The 25,572-nt window shown below is 39.0% G+C and overlaps 1 protein-coding gene across 1 annotated transcript in view; it reads left to right on the top strand.

Annotated features, from left to right (window-relative positions):
- The window catches only part of LOC124777666, a 206,958-nt gene extending 185,112 nt beyond the window's left edge, over positions 1-21,846 (top strand). Inside the window, exon 4 of the mRNA XM_047253146.1 lies at positions 20,685-21,846. Coding sequence (XP_047109102.1) covers positions 20,685-21,846 — 1,162 coding nt within the window. The remainder of the gene's footprint in view (positions 1-20,684) is intronic.
- Positions 21,847-25,572: the final 3,726 nt, after the last annotated feature.

The following is a 25,572-nucleotide window of genomic DNA, read 5'->3' as shown; positions in this document are numbered from 1 at the left end:
ATAGCTTCTTAAAATAATAAAACTTATTCATTTGGGTTATATACTTCTTGATTCCGAAGTGTCCATATTCTGTATGAACATACCACACAAGTGCATCTTCCATTACCTTCGGAATGCATAAACACCAAAGTTCCGACGTCACGCTGTCCCTCCAAAACAAATTATTACTTATAATTGTCCATTTTCCTACTTGATTAGGAGGTAAGGAATTCCTGATACACATAGCAAACATTTTTGTAAAGTAGGAATCATGATAGGTATTCTCTGTTATTCTTTGAGCCATCTCTTTTACCCAGATGTTTGGATATTCTACTGACATAAAATTAATTGCAAAAATAATGCTGGGTCCTTCCGTGCATTTTAATTCTTCCATTCCAATTGGTAGCCTAGACAAAGCATCCGGTACAATATATCTCGGAACCTTTTACATATTGTATTCGAATATCATATTCCTGTAGGAACAGCATCCACCATATTAACCTACTGTGCAACAGTCAATTACTCATTAAAAAGTATAGAGCTTGATGTTCGATATAAACATGGATTTCTGATCCCCATATTAGTGTTTGAAATTTCTGGATACTCCATACAATTGCTAACAGTTCTTTTTCAGTAGTCTTGTAGTTTAATTCATGTTTTTTTTTTATTTATTTATTTTTTGTTAAGACTACGGCTAGCAAAAGCTATAGTTCAGTACTCTACATTATTTAGATCCCACTCTCCTTGGAACAGTTCTGCAGCAATACCGTACTCAGATCCATGTGTTGACAATTTAAGTGGTTTGCCCATAACCGGATGATGTAATATGGGTGATTCAACTAGTGCTCTTTTGATGTTTTCAAACACTTCATTCACCTCTTGATCCCAAATCCACTGTACTCCCTTCCTTAATAAAATAAAATAGAGAAAAATATTATAATGATTATTCCCATAATGTTCACAAGCACAAACTTAGTGTGTAATTGCTTTGGTGCATAAGAAACATTACTCACATTTTTCAGTAAAAGCAAAGGAACATTTTTTCTAAATACATTGTCAAAATTTATTTTACGTTCCAGCTTCCTTTTTAGCTTTTTCTGGTTTGACATGTGGTGATCCCAAACCTTCCTCTTTAAATGAATTCTTTTTAGCTTTATGTTGAATGAATGTCATTTGTCTTAAATAAGATAATGAGCAAAAGAAATGCATTAGTTTTTCTAATTCTGGTATGCTACTTTAAAATTAAGAACCAAAAATAGCTTTTGCATGATGTGTCACTGCCAGTTAACATAGCTCGATGAAACTTGCACCATACATAGAAAGAACTGCTACAGATTCTAAAGATGATTACTGAAAGAAGTACACAATGGGAAGAACAGTAATGACACTCTTATTCAAAGACAATAATTACATTGAAGTCACCGCAATTTATGAAGCTTCCCTGAACATTGCAATAGGCAGGATGTGGTGATTACAATGCTGGCAGTAAGATTGGTAAGGAGTTCATGTGGTAGAGAATTCCATTCCTCCACCAGTATGGTTGACAACTGCTGGGTTGTGGTTGGTGCATGTAGACATGCTGCAGTACATCATCCCAATGCATCCCACAGATGCTCAGTGGGATTTAAATCATGGGAACAAGCAGGCCTGTCCATTTGCTGAATACCCTCTCATTACAAGAGCTTCTCCACCTTCGCTTTTCAATGCATTCACATGTTGTCATCAATGAAAATGGAGTCGAGGCCAAATGCACCCTTGAAATACACACAAAAGGAAGGAGTACAGTGTCACAATAACGTTCACCCGTTACTCCTGCACCTGGCCCACCAAAACTATCACATTCAACAATGTTCCTGGGTGCATTACATGTTCCCACCTCTCGCCATATGGCATACTTTGCAGTCCTGTTGCGTTTCCACACGCCGTTTGATGTGGGGTCCCTTCTTGCTAGTTGCACAATGCACCATCTGTTGCTGTAATTGACCATGCTCAACCAACTCCTCTGTTTTGGATAGCAGTGTCTGTGGTTCAGAATGCTCCCCATGAACATGAAACAGTACTGTGAGCACTACCACACCCTTGGGTTTCACTCATCACACCTCATTCTCCTTCCATTTTCCCAATGATTCTTCCCCATCTGAAGTCATCCAAATGTTGTCTCTGGGCCATGTTGTAATGAAGATCACTGCCATAGTGCATGGTAACTGCTTACTTATTGACACACTGTGTCTTTTCCTGTTTTTTCAATTGCTTCCTGCTGCAAGGTCAGCCCCATTTGGCACTTTAGTCACATTGACTTCACATCACATGCCATCCAGCTTTCTGTGCATGACTGGGGGACCTCTGGCAACATGCTTCTGCGCTTACATTCATTTCCACCATGTTGTTAATATGTTGTGTTACTTTATCCACCTTGTCCATAAGTTTTACACGGCAGTGTATAAGAGATGTGAAAGTAGGCTGAGGTTCTCTCGTTTACGGTGTTTGTAAGCAAAAAAAACTTCAAGAAAACATGATAACATTGACTTGGACACTTCGTTTGTCTGACATTAAATGATACACATTCCTAATCAAATTAAACAACTCTTAGATGGAAATTATTCTAGGTGGGGACCTGCTCTGACTTATTCCTGGTCTGTCCAGGAGAATGTATGCTCACTTTGCTAACATTTCTGAAAGGTCCTTCTTCATTGCCACATCTCTGTGACAAATGACACTCGAGTGTGAATGAGTCACAAGCTCTACGAGTGCAGTGGAAACTCGCATGCTTGCTGGGGCAGATATCAGTTGTCAGCTTTTGCGCCATTGTACTTCCTACTGACATTGATGGCTACAAGTGTGAAACTGAGCGGCGATGAGCTTACGAGCAAGTCTGAAAGCTGGGACGACTGGATTTACCTGGTTCTGAAGTTAGCTGGTTGATTCTCCAGTGTTAAATGCTGCAGTAAGGCAGTTCAATGTGCACTTTTTTCACTCATCTTGCTGAAACATCTGGTGTGTTATTCATAACTGTGGTATAGTCATCATGTTATGATACAATTTGAGCATTACCAAAGATCACCAGGTCAAACTAATGTATATCCGTAGAAGTTTCAGTGGAATTAGCACTATCTCTTTTATATATCACCTTGGCCTATAATCTGTGTAATTTAAGTCCTTCCACATTTTTTTTATTAAAGTCATTCTCCTGTTTTTGCATTTCAGTGTCCCCTCTATAAACGCAACATAGTAACGACAGTGTATGGACAGCATTGTCAGAGAAACTAATTTGGTGGCCTCTCAGTTTCAGTTGTACTCACAATTTATCAGAGTTTGCCCCATTGTTGTTTATTTTATGTTGTTTAAACTGATTTTGGATACTTCTTTTATGTTGTCTCTTTGTATGCATATACGCCATGCATTTTGTATACTCCAGTGTCTGTTAGTGGAGGATGCAATTTCTCTCAGTCTTCCTGTTCTTAGTAAACTTCTGTTATAATCAATGATCATTTTAACAACAGGCAAAAGCTTTTCCTGTAGCTGGTTACTCTCCACTACATGCTTTATATTTTCCAGGATGTACTGCTATATTTATTTCTTTGACAGAATGGGTATTACTTCTAAAAATATTTTTCAAGTGGGACCATTCTTCCTCCAGTTATTGTGGCTCACATTTTCCTCTCACACAGTTCATAAGTGCCTCAATTATTGTATTCTTCTTTCAGTAATGGTGATTGGAAATTTTGTGAAGGTGTCAGTCTGTGTGAGCAGATGTTCTATACATTTTGTGTGCTTTAGTTCATCTTTTCTCCTTGGTAGTTGTGTTCTCAAAATTCAAATCTGTGCCTTCTCTCTTTTCCATTGTAAACTTATCTAGGAATTAATACGATTCAGAAAACGTAACACTGTGCTCATTTTCTCTTGCGGCCATGTGTCATGCATGAACCAAAACCCACTTGTTGGTCATTTTTTTCTGTACAAAAAGCAACTACTTTAAAATTTAGTATATATAAATTCAGTTGCAACTTCACTGAGTGAGTTCCACATATCCAAAATGTCAGTTTGCTCATAGAATTTGTTAGGCCTTTGAAAGAAGTGTGATGTGAAACACTTTTTAAAGAGACGCAGAAAATTTCAGAATGGTTTATAATATTTCCTAGGCTTAATTTAAGGGTTTTTATAATTTCTCCCCCAAAGTGATGAGAAATTATGCATCATAGTGGTCAAGTGTTGGCAATCCCGTAGGTTGTATATGCAGTAGAATTGACAGTAATTCTCAATGAAATGCCTAATTTGTGAATTTTTGACTGTTTCTGTGATTTGATGAGACATTTTTTTAATTTTGGGAGAAAGGAACTTTTATTAGCTTGTTTATTGCCCTAAGTATTGCAGTTGTGAGATCTCTTTTAACCTCTCTTTTCGTCTTTGTAGTTGTAATATGTCTTGGATTTTAGTGCAGTATTCCTCTTTCTTCTTTACATTTTGCCACATTATATGAAGCAGCAACTAAACTATTTGATAACCACTTTCACATAAATGGCACAAGATAGGTTGTCAGTGACACCACATTATCACAGTTGTGTAATATACACAATTATGCATGGGACAAGTAAAAAAATCCATCAGTTGTACATAAATGTACATAAATAGAGTACTATGTCCTTAAATCTATAGCATATAGTGCAAAACAACAAGTTAAAGGGAAAGTTTTCATCCATTTGTTAAAATAATCATAGATTGTATCAGTAGAATGCTAAGAAAACATGATAGTGACACAATGTTCAAATCAACAAAACATACAAGTCAACACCTGAATTCCAGTAAGGACAGTGTTCTCCACCACCCACAACAGGAGTATACAAAATCCCACGTATGGTGTACAAAGGCTCAAGAAACACAAGGGCAATTATCATTTGGCCAACAGGGACAAAATCAGCAGTAGTAGATCACACCCTGAGACTAGGGAGTAATGAAATTTGTTCATCTAACATTTAATCTTCTGTTGATGTACAACCACTAATATGATAGAATGTATAGAGTTGCCATTGATATTCAAAAACACAAGAGTGACATTAAAAAGGAAAAGGCATAAATTTTATGGATAATGAGCTATAGAGCTGAACAGGAGGGAAACTTTGAACTCTTTTTGCCAAATGAAGTTCACGGCATACATCAATGTGATTCATTGGACTCTAGCAGTATTTGGATTATGTCATGTCATAATATCCATTGCTTGGTTACGACTAATAGTTCAGCTTCTTAAGCAGGCTAAGTGGGTAAATTGTAGATTTTATTGCGTTGATAAAGTATGTAATATTGGCGAATGAATCAATCAGCTGTCTCCATAGTCGCTCAGGATGTCTTCAACAGCGGGAGATTAAACTTCAGGCATTGCTGTGTATTAATAAGAGCAATAAAGAGACAGTGAACAGATATGCATATTCATTTACCTTCAATTAGAACTACACCTTACAAAAAGCATACACTTTCTTGAATATGTGACACCCTTGTCGCATTTCACAGTCATTTAGCTGGAGAGCTGTGCAGTTTTCAGCTATGTTGAGTATTTCATTCATTAATACTCATTCTTCTGTTGTGGTATTATTAAGTATGTACATTTGATGGATTTTTTACTTGTTCCATGCGTAACTGTGTATGTTACACAACTATGATAATGTGGTATCACTGATGACCTATTTTGTGCCTTTTGAGGAAAGTTGGTTAGTGTCTAATTAATAAATGTATTTTATAGTATTTGCAGAAACTATCACAGACAAGTAGTGATCAGGCATTTGAGGCATTTGAGCACTTGTACATAGCAGGTGTAATGACATGTGGTATGTGAGTGAGGATAGATCAGAGAATAGAAGAGACACTGAGCCTACAGCAGTCAGACTGGGATGAGGTGTACCGTGAACCTGATGCCAATTTAAAATATAATTTATTTCATGACATTTTTGTAAATGCATTTGAAAACTGCTTCCCCAAGAAAATAGTTAAATATACTCGTAAGAAACCTTGTAACAAACCATGGCTTACTAAGGGTATAAAAATATCTTGTAACCGGAAAAGGGAAATGTATCTGACAGCAAGAAAGAGTAGTAACCCAGAAACTATCAAAAATTATAAAAACTACTGTGTTATATTAAGAAAAGTTATTAAAAAATCCAGGAGTATGTGTATCATGTCTGAAATCAGCAACTCTGATAATAAAATTAAAGCAATTTGGAATATTATTAAAAGAGAAACAGGTCAACCAAGAGCAGAGGAAGACAGTATTACCATCAAATTGAATGAAAACTTTACGAACAAAAAGTCAGAAGTTGAAAATATTTTTAATAATCATTTTCTAAATGTTGTGGATATAGTAGGATCCAGGTGTTCATTAGAAGATGCTAGGCTGTTAATGGAAGAGGCCATACCTATGCAATTTGATACAATTGAAATCTCACCCACTTCTCCCTCTGAAATTAGGAAAATAATAAACTTGCTTAAAAGCAAAAACTCACATGGAATTGATGGCATTTCCAGCAAAATACTAAAAGCTTGTTCTCAACAGATAAGTAAGATTCTCAGCCAACTGTGTAATAGCTCTCTGGAACAGGGCATTTTCCCTGATAGACTGAAATATGCTATTGTTATACCTTTGCATAAAAAGGTGGATAGATCTGATGTCAACAATTACCGTCCAATCTCCCTTCTAGCAGCTTTATCCAAAATTTTTGAGAAAGTAATGTATTCAAGAGTAGCTTCACATATATGTAAAAATGAAGTACTAACAAAATGTCAGTTTGGTTTCCAGAAAGGTTTTTCAACAGAAAATGCCATATATGCTTTCACCAGTCAAATTTTGAATGATCTGAATAACCGAACACCACCCATTGAGATTTTTTGTGATCTCTCAAAGGCTTTTGATTGTGTAAATCATGAAATTCTGCTAGACAAGCTCAAGTATTGTGGCATGAGTGGGACAGTGCACAAATGGTTTAATTCGTACCTAACTGGAAGAGTGTAGAAAGTTGAAATAAGTAGTTCTCGTAACATGCAAAGATCAGCACATTCCTCAAACTGGGGAAATATCAAGAATGGGGTTCCACAAGGGTCAGTCTTGGGTCCTTTGTTGTTCTTATTATATATTAATGACTTGCCATTCTATATTCATGAAGAGGCAAAGTTAGTTCTCTTTGCTGATGATACAAGTATAGTAATCACACCTGACAAACAAGAATTAACTGATGAAATTGTCAATACTGTCTTTCAGAAAATTACTAAGTGGTTCCTTGTAAATGGACTCTCACTGAATTTTGATACAGCACATACAGTTCCGTACAGGGAATGGTATGACGCCATTAATAAATATAGACCTTAATCAGAAGCATATAGCTAAGGTAGAAAATTCCAAATTTTTAGGTGTGTCCATTGATGAGAGATTAAATTGGAAGAAACACATTGATGATCTGCTGAAACGTTTGAGTTCAGCTACTTATGCAATAAGGGTCATTGCAAATTTTGGTGATAAACATCTTAGTAAATTAGCTTACTACGCCTATTTTCACTCATTGCTTTCATATGGCATCATATTTTGGGGGAATTCATCACTGAGGAATAAAGTATTTATTGCACAAAAGCATGTAATCAGAATAATAGCTGGAGTCCACCCAAGATCATCCTGCAGACATTTATTTAAGGATCTAGGGATATTCACAGTAGCTTCTCAGTATATATACTCTCTTATGAAATTTGTTATTAACAACCAAACCCAATTCAAAAGTAATAGCAGTGTGCATAACTACAATACTAGGAGAAAGGATGATCTTCACTATTCAAGATTAAATCTAACTTTGGCACAGAAAGGGGTGAATTATACTGCCACTAAAGTCTTTGGTCACTTACCAAATAGTATCAAAAGTCTGACAGATAACCAACAAGTATTTAAGAAGAAATTAAAAGAATTTCTGAATGACAACTCCTTCTACTCCATAGAGGAATTTTTAGATATAAATTAAGAAAAAAAAGAAAAAAAAAATATTTAAAAAATAAAAATAAAAACTAAAGAAAAACAAAAAACACAAAAAAATAAAGTTGTTATATTAACTTAAGTATGTTTTTAAATTAACCTAATTATGTCATGTATTAGAAAATTCGACTCGTTCCACATCATTACAAAATATCGTATTCATGATCCATGGAACTAGTATTAATCTAATCTAACCTAATCTAAGCAGTGAACAGACTGGTATAAAGGATGATCAACTGATTAGCTTATACAACTTCTGTAAATCTAACCCCCCCCCCCCCCCCCACTCTCTCTCTCTCTCTCTATCTCTCTCTCTCTCACACACACACACACACACACACACACACACACACACACACACACACACACACACACACAGAGAGAGAGAGAGAGAACTACTGTCTCCCAGGTTTAATGTTATTGGAAATGATTGCAACAAACTGTATATTGGTCAGACAGGAAAGGCCATAACAGCTAGGCTGATTGATTGGGAATGACTGCAACAAACTGTATATTGAACAGACAGGCAAGGCCAAAACAACTAGGCTGATTGAACACAAATGCAGCTGGAGATTACATAAGTCAGACACTGTTACCAAGTCCATGCGGAAGTCCTACATATAGCTGACAAAGGAAGAAAACTAAGCCTTTTAGAAGCACTTGAGATAAACAGATATTAGCTCAAAAACTCTAACTGGTTCTAAATGATAAATTGCAGCTGAGTACATATCCCCCTTTTAAGCTTCACATGATGCAACCAACCAGTCGCATACCAACACACTGACACATACTGCTACAAAAATCAAAACACAACACAATTTCCTATTCCTTACGTTGCTTATCCCGGAAACTTCAGCTATATAACTTGTAATATTTTAATATTGTGTGATTTAACCATGTACTTTGTTTAATATTGCCCATTGTGTAAAAATATTATTTGCAATGTAAATCTTGGTTTTTGCACAACATAAGTTACTAGTGCTCATTTATATACTTCTCAACCAATGTCACGACCTCACAAACTATGGAATCACAACCACATAACCGGTAACACTATTATGAGAAGGAAAGTTGCTACTCACCATATAGCGGAGATGCTGAGTTGCAGTAACACTCTTAGTTTATGTATTTTGATTATTGTGTGTAATACTACCCATTGCCAAAAGTTTATTTTATAATGTTAAAAAGCATGTTTGTTGCACAATATGGATGAAGAGTGTTCAGTTTATCAGTTTCCCAGCCAATGTCAAGACCTCACAAAATTTAGTTTTGTAACTATTTAACCTGTAGTACTGTGTAGTTTAATTATATATTGCACTTATTATTGTCCATTGTGCAAAGCATAATTCAACATTAAGAGACTTATAATGTTTGGTTACATAAGAACTAGTGTCTGTTTCAGTCACCAGTCAGTTGTGTCCTATCGATGGTCTAATAAGCCAAAAACTAGTTTGAAATAAACAAAAATCAGTAGAACAAAACTACTGTACTTGTTATTCAACCTTAAAGTACTGGAAAAACATCACACTTTTAATTTAATGCAGTAACACTAGGATCTTGTCAGCTTCTAATGATTTTATTGTATTTAATAGATTTCCTATCCGGCATATTCTTTATTTACATTAATCAGTTTATAATATAAGTGACAACAAGATCATATTGTTCCTTCGTCAGGCTCAGCAGCTTCTCCACATTGATGACAGTTTTGGCCAATTTAACTCAACTGTGTAAAAGTGCTTGATTCATATAGGTACATAGTTGCTAGAGTTGGTGATGGCTTGTTGGTGTTTTATTGAGGTTTATTGTGCAGAAATCTTGTAAGAAGTGCCTGTGGTTGATGTCATACAATCCTTAAAATCAGTTGCTTAAGAACATAATAACATGCTAACTAGAAGCAAGTGTAACCAGAGCCACGTGTTGTGAAATTTCAACATTGCTTTGCCACTCCTTGCTCAGATTCTGTGTATTTTCTTGGTGATGCACATGCTCCCTATAAGGTAGTTCAAGAGCTATATTCACAGGCAGTTCCATTCCTGTGTAAGAGCAATCCAGAGGTTGGGAAGAGCCTTGATGGCAGCTAATAGCAATTTCCAATGCACTGTAGACATGTTCTATACGATTCACACCTGCAGATGCAGTGGCCAGTCCATGCAGTGGAATCTTCAGCTACAAGGAAGTGTCTCCCAGTGTAACACTTCTCTGGATAGGCACTATTGTCCTTGAAGAAGAAGACTGCAACAGCTGCCAAAAAGTCGCATATTCATTGCAGTATCTCACTTCTGTGCTTTGTGCCATGAACAATATTCATGCAACCACTAAAAAAAGTGTGAAACTCTGTTATGTCAATCTGTTGTAAAACCTCCTCACAAAATGATACCCATCATTACCAAACTGCTCTCTTCCCATGATGTTACTATGATTATGCAGGCTACAACTTGTGCTCGGGACAAATACAAAATGGAACAGAATTCATTGTGAAGAGAATATTTCCTCTTTCCTTATGCACTACTTTCTGTTGTTTATGAATTGTATGTGTATACAAAACTGTGATTAACTGCCCCCTACATAGATGACAGTTATGTTTTGGGGGAGAATCATGACTGACATTTACAGTGATTGATAACTTCTTTATTTGTTTCTGTCCTTAATTGGACTTAACTTTTTGACACCAGTGTAAAACTTGACCAACAGAATGAGAACCTAAACTGCTAAAGAAGCTCCATTTAAACATTATGTACCTCGATAATCTGCAAACCATTGTGAAGTGCATGGAAGAAGGTAATTCCCACTAAATGATATAATAGGGTTTCTTCACATTTGTGAAGTGGACAATTTTTCGTTTCTGAACATTTAACACATGTTGCCATTCTCTGTACCTGACTGAAATTTTGTCATGCCCTGACTGGACATTTGTGCAACTTTTTTCTGATAATACTCCATTATAGATAACAATATCATCTGCAAGAATTCTGAGGGTACTATTAAGGGGAGGTTTACTGTCTTTGGCCCGAAAAAATCATGTTTGAGAATTTTTTTCTCTGGATGTGTTATAGATATCAATGTCAAATTTGCTCAAAATGTTTATTGATATTTCCTCCACAAACTGGAATTTTTTGGACTGGAAATGTCAAAGAAGGCGGAAGTGCCATCAGAACGAAACGAAATTTCGATGTAGACCTCCATGTGCAGTATGTCATAGGTCAGCTGGCTCATCTGAAATCAAAACTGAGTTGGCGTTAGTGAAGTATATAAGATTCTTTAGGAGTTGTACCTCGCTTAAGTTATTTGGACCATAGGAAACAAACTGGCGGCCATTTGAAAAAAAAGGGTTTTTATCTATTTATTTATTTTTTCCATTGATTTATCGACTTCGTCGGCCAAGTAAAAATATTTATAATTGATGGGTCGGAGTAAAGGTGGTACAACTCCTAGACAATTTAGTTAGCTTCATCGGAAACAAAGAATCATGGCAATCGGTTCAGTAGATTTGAAGTTACCATACCACACAATAAAAAAAAGTCATTTTGAGAAAAATGCGTTGCAGTTTTGACTACGTATAAATGCAATATTACGCAACGTACTTACAATCTGCTATTCCGGGTCCATAAACTAGTTCTTCCTCTTCCTCATAGAGGGTGTTCTGCTCGATCTGGGCCATCCTGCGCTGCTCCAGAGCCGCTGGTACGGCCGGTGACAAGCGGTTTTCGGGCGCTTGAATCTGGTGGTCATCCGAACGCTTGGCGATCTGCGTCGAATAGAGTCCCAGGGTGACGTCCATTATTGTCATGGTCTTCAGAATTGCTGAATACCCTCCGTTGAAGCTGCTCACTGCCAGGAAAATCTCAATCTCCACAGTCTTCGCATGAGAATGCACTCATGCAATCACTTGTGGGTAACTTCCAAACACACGCATTCAAACTTTCATTTGAGTTTTGTGTGTTTCCTCTCAAGCACTGGTACAATAAATTGTCCTTCTAAAGAAAAAAAACTGGTGCGTGAAAAAGGCCGATGTCAGGTAGGTGCTTTTTTTTCCATCCATGAATAACAAACATTTCCGTTCTGTATTGAAAAAAACCGTTTCAGGGGTGGATTCTAAACACTTTTATGGATCCAAAAATGCAATTTAAAAAAAAAAATGATTTTTTGAACCAAAAGATAGTAAACCTCCCGTTAATATCGCGACACAAGATCCTACCTGAGCCGTCTTAACAACCTTATCATATATACGGTCTATTCTCTTTTCACTTAAGTGACATTATCAATAACATTTTATGAGGTACATCCTATAATCTTCAAGAAATTGAATGTTCTGTTCAAACCACTAGCAGTAGTTAGTTTTTGCATTAAATATCTGATTCTAAATAATCCCCCTCTCAGTTGGCCACAGACATTTTTCTGATTGTATGCGTGTTTTACTTCTTGTTGATAAATGTAAACAAGGATAGGGAGCCACTTACCTTTAATGAGAACTTAGACATACATAATAGTGTGACTGTAGATGGGGTCCATTTTTTGAGTATGTGTGAAGTTGAACTGAAAAGAAACACAGAGTAGCTGCTCAAAAGGTATTGAAAATTCTCTACTATTGTGTGAGTTTATGCAACATGCATCAGCCAGCTATATAGATAAGTGGTTGCCTGTCCTCATTTTTGTTTGTTTTTCAATCCTTCTATTTGCAGTATTATAGTATTAATTATTTCTGATCTTTTTGCACCTTGTACAACTATAATTTTTTAAATGGCTGACTTGAACCAGCAAAGAATATTTATTACATTTTACGAGGTCTATTCAAACAATTCCAGAACTTTGTCCACAAAATTTTTGTACATTTATGTTTTACTCATGTTGCATGGTCTCCATTAAAATACTCTCCTCCACAATTGATATACGTCTTCCAACACTTGTTTCCATTTCCGGAAGCAGTCTTGTTGTATGAAATGCAGTCTGCAAATTTCCTTTCATCTTGTCTGTCATCGCAAATGTTGATCCTTGCAATGGGGTTTTCTACTTTGGAAATAAAAAAAAAAGATGAGGCAGCACAGTGATATCATTTTCTGTGCAATAGTCACACACCAACAGGGGTGAATAAGAAGGTGTGTTATCATGGTCCAAGAGACATGAATTGTCTTGCACATTTCTGGCCATTTCCTTCTCACATTTTCTCACAAGTGTTGCTACATGTTCCAGTAGTACCATTGATTGACAGTATTAACAGTTTGACACTGTGGCAAGAATTCATGATGAACTAATCCTTGAAAATCAAAGAAAACTATAAGCATGGCTTTGACATTTGACCTGATCTCATGAGCTTTCCTTGGTCTTGGAGAACATTTCCTGACCTATTGTGAAGACTGAATCGCGGTCTCAACATCATAGCCATAGACCCATGTCTCATCACCAGTTATGATTCTCTTAAGGAACATCTCGCTCTCATTTGCTTGATGCAATAGCTCTTTACAGACTGCAAGGTGAAGTCTTTCTGGCATTGACATGAGCTGTGCGAAGAACGTGGTGGCAACACAGTACATTCCAAGATACTGCATCGGGATTTCATGACGTGGTACAACTGAAATGGTACTTTCTTCTGCAATCTCTTGGACAGTCAGTCTTTGATTGGCATACACAATTTCATTGACGTTCTTGGCATAAGTGTCATCAATAAATGTCAAAGGGTATCCTGAACAAGGGTCATCGTTAACTTCCATGCAGCCATTTTTAAACTATGTGAACCATTCGTAACACCGAGGATGGCTTAAGCAATCGTCAGTGTAGGCTTCCTGCATCATTTGGCGTGTCTCTGTAACGGTTTTCTTGAGTTTCATGTAAAATTTAATGCAAACACATTGCTCCTCTAACTCTGCCATCTTATCTTGAAATTTGTAAATGTATGACACAACATTATACGCAATACAGCACAGAACAATATATAACAGACATACAACAATGAAACTTCTGGAAGTTACACATTAAACAAATGGTATGTGTGTAGGGATGCCAACCACATTTTGCTCCAATACACCATTGGCCTGAAATTATGAATGACCCGGAAATTTTTGAACAGACCTCATATTTCAGACCAAAGAAAATTGTATCTCAAGCTCACAAAATACCTGAGGTCACCTAAATATTTCATTCTGACAACATTCCTTCACTTAGCTTGTTTGTTGTGAAGGATTTCACAACAAAGAGAAATGTAACTATTATCTCCCTCCCTGGAGGTCCTTCTTCATATTGCCTAGTCAATGCACTTTTCTCTCTCTCACCTTGATCCGAAGCCTAGTTCAAGTTTACATTCTGTTAGATACATTCAAGCAGAATCAACAGTTAATGAACACATTACTGACAGTTGACTTGCAGCACTTCTTCAAATGAAAAAATCATTGTAGCTATTGTATTCAAGCACGAGGGGTTACTTTGAAGATGATAGAGGGAAAAGTTCTGTAGTGTATGGTCCACAAACCTGTTTTACCCACAGTGTGACCTATGTTTCACCTTATTATAGCCTATTTTCTAGCACAATAACGTAGCTAAAATGTTGATACAAGAGGTTGGTACACTTAGAAGCAAAGAATTGGTTTCCAGAATGGAGATGAATTCTTGGTTACATTGATGTTACTCATGTTGATATGATAGCACTACAAAATATTTAATTAATGTACCTACAATAATCTTAAGATGTAATTCAAACTGGGCAGTTCTGGAATAATTACAGTGAAGTCCATTGGTGGACTGCCACTCAGATGAGCAGAAGGCCATGGCGGCAATGCCCCAACAGGGCGCAAGCATGACTGATTTGCATGACGGGTCAGCTGCTCTCTGTTGACATCCACCATAAACAACTGCTGAGAGTTGTGGCCTACCGTGACACCTGGCAGCTACCCCTGCCACAGGCCAAAGGAGTAGACCCAAACAGTTGCCATGAGAAGAAAACATGGTAGACTACGCTGGTCAAGGGAACATGGCTCAACATACAACAAATCCAAGACTCCCCACCCCTGAAAATGTTCCACCAGACTGCACTCATTGACCAGTGTTGCCTTGTACGTAGCCAGAAAACTGGACAATGCACCTTTGTGGGAAGAGGCAGAACAGACTTCTTCATGTGTATCTCAAATGTATTCCCTTACTGCTCCACATGTGATTTAGATGCCAGGTGAAACATGGCAGCAGTCAGATTCTGGATAATGTTGCAAACACAAAATTCTTCCAACACCTGACACAAATTTATTACTGTTATTGAATGAAAGAGTCCTGAGGGGTCCCTTGATGCCAAAAATAACCAACAACATGCAAATAGTGGGAGTCAGTGATGTGGAGAACAGCTTATCTACATACAGGAAATTGGACAATGCATCAACCACCAACAATCACATACCGCCCAAAAATAGATCCGCAAAATTGACATGCACCCTGCCCTAAGGGTGCTCTGGAACCAGCCGAGAAGAAAACTGGCACACCAGTACAGCCTAGTTCTGTGCACAAGTCCCGAAAGGCCACACCAGATGTTCCACGTCATGATGGATTATCAGCCAGTGGGTGTGATGGTGTGCCAGTGCATTCATACAAGTAATACCCCTGCGCAACTAGAGTATGTAAGGACACAGAGCTGCGAGACCCCTGGACAATGTTGATTGAATCATACAAGAGGGAAAAACGTATGGCATGCCATATCTGCCCCCAAAGACATGCGCTCCAGCCAATCCACATCAACAGCTGAAATGATTTTTCAGAAAAGCAGGTCAGCAGCCATAGTGATAATGACCTCTCATACTGTCAACGGAAAATCCGACGGTTTGATGCAAGGTATCACCCATCGTGAACATGAGAGCCCCCTAATGATCAAACTGCAAATCAGGACCTACTGATAGCCACACAAATGCATCAACACTGGCATGTTTGGTGATGGAGCACTAGTTACTGAGAAATAGGGTCCACATTTGCTGTTATCTGCGAGCTTGGATTAAGGACCAGATAAGGAAACCAATGGCTTGTAGTTGGTGACAAGAAGGAACCCTACCCTGTACAAGAAAACATGACATTTTTTTAACTCCAAATATAATAGCAAAGTGACTCCTTTTCCCCATGTGAATAATTATGCTGCACAGCGGACATCTTTGATGCCTAAGCATTGGGTTGTTTGGTGCAATTCAAGTTTCAATGGGACAGAACCACACCATGTCGTACTGGGAGGTTTCACAGGCTGAATTAAAGGTTTACATGGTATAAAAGAAGCCAGGCAGGGAGCAGAGCACTAACATTGTTTAAGAGGTTGAAGCTCATTGACATTCCACAGACCAGACAAACCTGAAGTCCTTTTTATAAAGAGGATGACAAATGTGTGCAGCCCAGGGAATTAAATGAACATAATATGAAATCTAACCCAAAAACACTGGAGCTCCTTCAAGTTCTTGGGTGCCAGCAGGTTGACAGTAGCTTTGATCTGTTCGTCCATAGAGGTGATCCCATCTTTGTTAAGCACATACGCCAAAAACGCTCTTTTGGGGTGAAAAAAACTGCACATTTCCAGCTGGTAATGAAGGCCATTCTCCAGGAAACATTTAAGGATGGACTTAAGTTCCCATAAATGCTCCTCCTGTGTAGGGCCAATTACCCAGATGTCATCAAAGTAATCGATGGAACAGGGAATCTCCTGAATCAACTGCTCCAGATACCATTGACAAATTTACGGTGCATACAAGATCCTAAAAGGCTAGCAGTTAAATTGGTAGAGCCCAAAGGAGGTGTCGAGGACCATGAAAGTCTGAGAAACTGCGTCCAAGGCCAGCTGCACATAAACATGTCTTAAGTTGATGAATGAAAAATACTAACCTCCCCCAACAACTTCATCAACAACTCCACCAGCCATGGAATTGGATATGAATCTGCAGCACATTGCACATTGACTGTATGTTTAAAATCGCCACAAATGCATCCTGTGCATTTGGGCTTCTGAATCACCACCAGTTGGGTGGGCCATTGATTCAACAAAGTAGCAATGATCTCTTGATCCTGCTAACACTGCAACTTGGCCTTTACTTTGCCACTCATGGAAAAGGGAATGAGACAGAAGGGGCAAAATTTAGGTACTGCCAACAACTTGAGGAAAAGTGCCTCGAAATTTTCTGCCCAACCCAAGGCAGTTTTAAACAGCAAGCCGCATGACCATATTAAGCACCCCGAATCATGAAAAGGAATGGGTTGAGACAGTAAATGCATTTTGCCAACTATCGGGAAGCCAAAAACAGAAAAATCATCAAGCCCAAAAGTATTTTGCACCAATAGTGAATTGTCCACTAACTATGTAAATTGCCATTCCACATTCTTATAACACATGGAGATGGAAAAGTGCTCCCCAACAAAGGAATGCACTGTTTACTGTAGAATGTAATGTGACATAGTGGCCACTGTTACACCGGGCACCCCAGGAACCTGTATGTACCTAAATAAGTGAGGCTGATCATCCCTTGGCTGCTTGAAATTCAACTGGTCACCCATCCACAACCAGTGTCAGCAAAATACACTAAAACGACACGTGTAAGGCATTGAAGACAGCCTCAGCATCCTGCAAACACACAAGAGTGTCCGACGCCTGACTCATGGCTCACCAGCTGTCACCAACAGCTGCCAAATGGTCTGTCTGATGGTCTACCCCACACCTGGCTTCCACGTGTCCGCAGTCTTGTTAAATGTGCGGCAAGTGCCAGTCAGGGCACAATCATCAGCAAAGACTGCCAGTGCTGCAATGCCATTGCACTGGACTCATCAACACATGGTGACTCAGCAGGAGGCGAGGCCAGCTGGGATACCCTGCGGAGCACTAGGAGTCTTGGAGCTGTTTATCATGCATACCTAATTGAGGAACCTAACATTTATCAGAAAAGACATCCATTGCCAGTGCCGCCAGCTCATGCAATTCCGTGACCTGGGCAACATTGGCTAAAGAAGGACTGGACAAGGTCAGTACCCTAGTCTGAACGTGAGGATCATATATTGACTGGACAACCACATTCTGAATTAGCTAGTCTACGTAAGAGGTAGCACATTTGGAACACTCAAAACAACATTTGCACAAGAAGCCCTGAAGATCAGTGATTCAGGCCACGTATGACTGCCCGCGATGATTCTGGAGCTGGTTAAACTGCAACTGTGCCGCCGCCACACATGTATGGTGCCTTAAATACTGCATAAGCAGAGCTTGTCAAAGGGGAGTTTCTTGGGCTCAGTGAAGAGCTTCAAGTATTGGATACTGCTTGACAAATACAAGGCAGTCTTATCCCCTGGATCAATGAGACCCTTACCTGGGAGTGCAACAAGAACTGGCCCAGGGATTTGTCTCGCTTCTCCATAGACTCATCAGAACTTGCAAAAGGCTTCAGGGGCGGGGAAGAAAACAGCACAACTGGTGCCTAGCCCACCACTAGTGGGACAAGGGGACAAAGCAAATCCACATTCTGGTTCATCAGTACCTACATCTGCTCTTCCTGCTGTTCCTTGTATAGACACAATTGTTCCAGCCAGTATTACAGAAATGCTAGGTCCATGCTGGTCTAAAATGAACACTATGTAAAGGGGGAGAAAAAAAGTAAGAATGTCCTTTGTCCCCACATGAATGACAACACCGTTACACTACACTGTCAGTGTGGGTACTTCACTGGCTGACAGTGGTTCAGTAATAACTGGGGAACAGAACTCGAACTGAGTGTGGTGGTACAGTGGTTAGTACACTGGACTCGCATTCGGGAGGATGACGGTTCAAACCCGTCTCCGGCCATCCTGATTTACGTTTTCCGTCATTTCTCTAAATCGTTTCAGGCAAATGCCAGGTTGGTTCCTTTGAAAGGTCACAGCCGATTTCCTTCCATAATCCGAGCTTGTGCTCTGTCTCTAATGACCTCATTGTCTTCGGGACGTTAAACACTAATCTCCTCCTCCTCCTCCTCCTCCTCCTCCTCCTCCTCCACAGAACCCCATGAGAAGAAATGAAACTCGTGGTGTGGATCAGTCTATGGAAAGTAGAAGGTCTGAACACTCGGTAACAACTTTCATCATGAAGTGGAAGAAGAGGTGGTGGTTGAACTCACTGTCAGTATAAGCTGTGGCTCACTCTGCATACTGCCGCCTGTAAGTAAAAACGTCTGTCAACAGGTCTGGCCATAATACGCATCATGTGTGTCCTTCATGGCAGGTTTCCGCACTATTCCACTGCACTATCCACACCAGCTTGTCTGCCTCCATCACTGTGTTTGCTTCCGGGATTACTAAATGGAACACTGACAATATTACGAAAAGGGCAATTTGCTACTCGCCATATAGAGGAGATATTGAGTTGCAGACAGGCATTGCAGAAAGACTGCTATACATGTGAGCTTTTGTCCAAAAGGCCTCCTAGACAACACACACAAGCGCAGCTGATATACAAATTACCGCTGTCTCTGGCCACTGAGTCCAGACTGCGGGCAGCTGTGCATCTCACATGTTTAACAGTCTTTTTGTTGTGTCAGTCTGCGACTCTACATCTCCTCTACATGGTGAGTAGCAATTCATCCTTTTTATAATATTGTGATTATTCCATTGTGGATCATTGAGCAATGATTAATTTAGGCTGTCTGGAAAGCGAAGAAAATTATATATAACATAACTTTACATAGCTTTTCCAACAAAGGTCATTCTTTGTAACCTACTGCAGATACTAATTACAATTTTTTTTCACTTAAAAATGAAACTTCATGCTTATATTACAGTGACATTTTTGTTGTGATGTACTGTTGCTAATATCTATCTACATTTAGATCGATACTCCGCAATCCATATTATGGCGAGATGCGGAGGGTAGCCCATACCACTACTAGTCATTTCCTTTCCTGTTCCACTCGCAAATAGAATGAGGGAAAAACTACTGTTTGTATGCCTCTGTAGGAACCATAATTTTTTGTATGTTATCTTCGTCCTTACATGTTGGAGGCAACAGAATCATCCTGCAGTCAGATTCAAATGCTAGTTCTCTAAATTTTTTCAATAGTGTTACCAAAAAAGAACATCCTTCCCTCAAGGGATACCCATGTGTGTTCCTGAAGCGTTTCCTTAACACTTGTTCGTTGTTTGAACCTACCAGAAACAAATCTAACAGTCCGTCTCTGAATTGCTTCAATGTCTTCCTTTAGTCTGACCTGGTATAGATCCCAAACATTCGAGCTGTACTCAAGAATATGTGACTCTAGCATCCTGTATGTGGTGTCCTTTACAGGTGAACCACACTTTGCCAGAATTCTCCCTGTAAACGAAAGTCAATCATTTGACTTTCCTACAACAATCCTCATATGCTCGTTCCATTTTGTATTGCTTTGCAATGTTACATGCAGATATTTTAACAATGTGAATGTGTCAAGGGGAACCCTACCAATGCTGTAACCCAACATTATGGGTTTGTTTTTCCTGCTCATCTGCATTAAACTGAGAGTTTTGGTACTATTATTTGTCTTGGACTGATTCCAGACTATAAGATGTAACGAGTTCTTAGTTAAGGTAATTTTAGCATGAAAAATATGAATAGAACTATGTTGCCTACGTGCTTCCCTGATAGCTTGCTGAAATAAACATTCTTTTGCTGTATGAAGATTAGGGAAATACCTGTTTCTCACATTAGAGTATTGTGAATGTGTGGTTTTTAATTTTGATAGGCAGTTCATAACATTTTGCTTTTCTTCCACAGCAACCCTGGAGCACGAATGTTGATTGTCAAGGGAGACAAAACTCTCAAGAAATGCGACCTGATTGACCAAGGTGTTCGAAAGGTGTCTGATAGAATTCTTGTAGACAGGTTCTATAATAAAGGGATCACTGTGTATGAGATTAACAAACAGCAACAAAGTCTTACAGAGAAAGGACGCAGTGTTCCACAGCATGATACTCATATCCAAGGTATGTCAGAACAGTCTGCTGAACAGTTTGAAGGAGAAGATGAAACAGACGATGGAGGTGATTATCCGCTCTCATTTTCAAAGGGAACGAACAGAGTAATTCTTCCTGTACTGCCCAAACAACTGAAGCAAAATATTGAAAAAATCCCAAATTTGGATGAAGTGAAACAGAGTGATACAGGGAACAGTGATGATGATAGTTTAGGTGCTGAAGAAGTTCAGGCATTAGAGGTGATCAGATCTCATTTACAGAAACATGCCAATGAGTCCTTGTATTTAACTAGTTTGAATCAAAGTAATGACACAAGTGCTAATTCGTCAAGAAAAATGCGACATGCCAAAAGTAGAGCTCGAAATATCAGACGCAAAGAAGTGAGTGTTGCTGGTGATGAAGGACAGTACCAAAGACAGCGGAGGGATGTCCATGCGTTGGATGGAGGTATGGCTCATGGTGGTACTGCTGCTAATTACACAGAACCAGAAGATGATGTGGAGTCATCAGAGTCAAGCTTTGAAAATGAACTGCTGCGTTGTTACGGGAAACACACTGTATTTGAGCATGACCTTGTACCGTCTCAGAATTGTACAAAAGGTCCCAGTAATATGACATATACAACAATCGTAGACTATAAGGTACAAGAAGATGGCTACTACCATTACATATTTTATAGTGATAATGATTTTGTTGATAATACTATTAATGCAGTATTTGAAATGTTTAAACCTAGATTCAAGTACACTAATTACACTCATGCTTGTATAAATCAAACTGAATGCAACTTTGATTTATCCTTTTGGTCAAATGAAGTGGTAATACTGGAAATGCCTCATTACAGTGCCATTGAGACTGAACGAAAATTGCATTTGATTTCCAGCTGTTACCCTCGAATGGCAGTGTATATAGTATTTCCAATTTCTGTCTTGTTCTTGATATTAGGTTGCGCTTTTCTGTGAATGGATATGTGGCCTATCTTGTACACTATAATAATGTCCTTGGACAACAGACTAGAAATTGGTCTGGAGTGCAGTCATTATGCAACTCACTTTCATATAACATAGTATGGATTTAATAAGAGCTTAAGTTGTGATTCTTAGGTTTTGCAATCTGATTATAAGTTTTTCATTATTTTACTGCATACTTGGATATCTAAGTTAACAGAAATTAGAAGCCCAGGTGAAAGTAGTTGCAGCAGTTTTTCACATTACGGACACAGTCTCAAAACAGCAATTAAAGCATAGAAAGGCGAACCAACTATAAATTATGGACATCCAGTTATAAAAGGGAAACAAAAGTAAAGAATAACAATTGAAATCACTATGAGCATTGGCTTTCCCCACCTCCTTTCTCTCTCTCTCTCTCTCTCTGTATGCCAAAGTGCTTGTTCCTCAGTCTTTTAGTGTATTGAGCCTTGTAAGTGATGGGTTGGTAAGTGGGCCCACCATTTCTACAATTTGAGGCCTCTGATCTGGTGTATTGTGTTTAGCAGACCATAAGGGCCTGACTGATTCCTACTTGTGTAGGTTATTTGAATAGAATGTCAATACAAACTTCTGTTCTCAGCCATCTGTCCTCTAAACCTGCACCAGTGGTGAAGTAATAATATACTGCTCTGATATTTGGAAAGAATTGGGCCTGAGTCCTAAAGTGAGCGTCTTAGCTGTACCAAGCAAGATGACCCTTTCGTCGGCTTACTGGACTCGCATTCAGGAGGACAGTGGTTCTCATCTGTGTCCAACCATCCAGATTTAGGTTTTCCGTATTTTCCCAAAATTGCTCCAGATGCTAAATTCCACCATGGTTCACTTGAAAGGGCATGGCTGATTTCCTTCCCCATCCTTGAAACATTTCGAGCAGGTGCTCTGTCTCTAATGGTGTCAACTGGATGTTAAACGCAAATTTTCCTTCCTTCCTTCATCCTAGTTCTAGCTGTCACAATTTGCCTCATTCTACCAAAATAAATGTCAGAATTTCTTAAACTAAGCCACAGCTAACTAAGTCTCTCATTTCTGTCAAAACTGGATGAGTGTTTGCCGGCCATTGTGGCTGAGCAGTTCTAGGTGCTTCAGTCTGGAACCGCACGACCGCTATGGCTGCAGGTTCAAATCCTGCCTCGGGCATGGATGTGTGTGATGTTCTTAGGTTAGTTAGGTTTCAGTAGTTCTAAGTTCTAGGGGACTGATGACCTCAGGTGTTAAGTCCCATAGTGCTCAGAGCCATTTGAATCATTTTTTGGACTAATGTCATCATTTAAAAAAATATGCAAAAATTAATCGTAAGTCTCATCATGTACAAGAATATGACTAGCTATGAAAAAGTATAAGCTCTTTCATTTGTGTCTCACATCGCATTTCCTTCCCACTGCCCATCACTCATAACTACTATCATCTATTATTGGGTAGTAAAAATAAGCACTTGGATAGCTTGTCAACACAATGCTGTTCATTAAATGTTTCAAAACTATTTTGCTACACTCACTGTATCTCATCACCTTTCAAAACGAGTCATAAACCATTTTTTTCTAAATGTCTTTTGGCAGATAAACTTGATCATCACATTCATTAAGGATCTTTTCATCTACAGAATATTACCAATCTATCAGCTGAAGCTTCAGTTGCGAAACAAGGCAGATTCACATGGGACAAGCTCATATCTGTAGGTGGACCACATATGTTTCCATTGTCAACATGGTGCTAAACTTTACTCACATTCATCATGAGGTGCCCAACTCACAGGTGAATTCATTGAATTGCTTTTAACACCTCCATGACTTGATGCAAGATTGTTTTGCATTCCACTCTCCAGTTGGTGTATTTTAAAAAAGGTTGTCTTGAAAAATAGGAATTTTTTTAATTGATATCAGTACACCCATCATTTTCAAATGACCACTTCATGTTGTGCAACTTTGTTGAAACATAATCGTGATAAAGTTATGTTCCTGAGCCTGTAACAATGCTATTTATGAGAGACTTTTAAAAAGTAAGTTACACATTATTATCGGAGGGAAATAACTTTTACTGAATGCTGCACTATAGTTTACATGTACATGACCTAATTTTTCAGCATAGTCACCAAGTCTGTGTAAACAACAGTCAGTATGCTTTACCAGTTTCCAATTCCTCAACTGTAAAAATCTTCTACTTGGTCATGGAACTGCTCAAGAACTGTGGTGAGAACATCTTTGTTATTGGAAAATCTCTTCCCCCCCCCCCCCTCCCTTTCACCCACACCATCCCTACCCCCGCACCCCTATCCCTACCCTCACCCCAACCCTACCCCTATCCCCACCCCCACCCCCACCCCCACCCCCACCCCCACCCCCACCCCTACCCCTACCCCTACCCCTACCCCTACCCCTACCCCTACCCCTATCCCTCAAATGTTCTTTCATCTTGCCAAAAAAGATTGCTTGGACATTGTCATCTGTGGTTGATGTCAGTTGCTTTCCTTCCTGATCAGCATTGCCCACATCTGTGTGTCCTTGGTGAAAATGTTGACTCAGTTTCACTGTACGTAGATGTGACATTGCATTTGACCCTTATGCTGCCAGAATTTGACTGTGAATCTGTGTGCAATTTAGACAATTTGACCACAGAATTGTACTTCCCTGCATTCTTCAGCTTTGGAATATGTTTCCACTTGCTGCACTATTTCATTCCCATACTGTGATGCACCTGTTATTCATACAGCAGAAGAACTGTATCTACAGGAAAGCTGGAACATACACCACTTTTGTGATTCAATTATCATAGCATGGGACAGCATATGTAATTTACTTTCTGAAATCCCAACATACTTAGTTCAGTGAATGGTTTTAGAATTTTTTGCACTGGGAATAATGTACTGTTTGCTCTTATGGAAAGAATTGTGGCATCTGCAAAAAACAAAGCTTGTCACTTTGATATGGTGTTTTATGTAGTGGTTGTGGATTACAGTTATGAACAGGTCCAGCGATCCTTGCCAGTTGCTGGTATGGTGTACAGTGGTCTTCTTGCACTAGAATGTATTACTGTAATATCATCATCCTGCCAACTGTTTGAGCATGTTGTTGTAAGGGGGGAGGATCTTTGAAGCTAGAGCTACTCCCACTAAAACATTTAAATATTGTAGAGTGACATGGAAATTCATCCTCTGATGACAGGTGTCATTTCCTGAAGTCATGAACCTATTGTAGAATAGATCAAGATAGCACAGGGGGAGAGTCCAGTGAATCTTACCGCACAGCTGGCACCTTTAGTTTGTATTTGTAGCATGAGATACTTGTATTCACTGAGTGAATGAATGGCATGTGTACGCACACACTGTTGCTATGTTCTGCTCAAGATGTTACTAGCTAAACTACTACTAACTGCAGGATGGTAAGTGCCTGTACCAAGACTCATCTGCAAGAGTGAAAACGCTGCAGCTGTAGGCCTGCTCGGAGATCAAACTTAATGGGGCAGAATGTGCCACGAGGTAGACCTTTTGTGCCTCAGATGGTATCAGTTCTGTAAGCTTCCAACTTGAAAAAATAGAGCCTTTGACAGTTATGTGGGAGGGCAGGGGGCAAAGCCTCCCTGCTGAAACATCGACCAAAAAGTTTCCATTCAGAGACCGTATATCCCAGAATCGGTATGCTAATCAGCCAAAATCACTGTTAACATTGAGACAATCATCCAACCAGTGCATCAGGTTGAAGATAC

Source organism: Schistocerca piceifrons, chromosome 2 (genome assembly GCF_021461385.2).
Source record: "Schistocerca piceifrons isolate TAMUIC-IGC-003096 chromosome 2, iqSchPice1.1, whole genome shotgun sequence".
Classification (NCBI taxonomy): domain Eukaryota; kingdom Metazoa; phylum Arthropoda; class Insecta; order Orthoptera; family Acrididae; genus Schistocerca; species Schistocerca piceifrons.
Note: the sequence above shows the minus strand (reverse complement) of the source record. Positions and strands in the feature narration are given on the sequence as shown.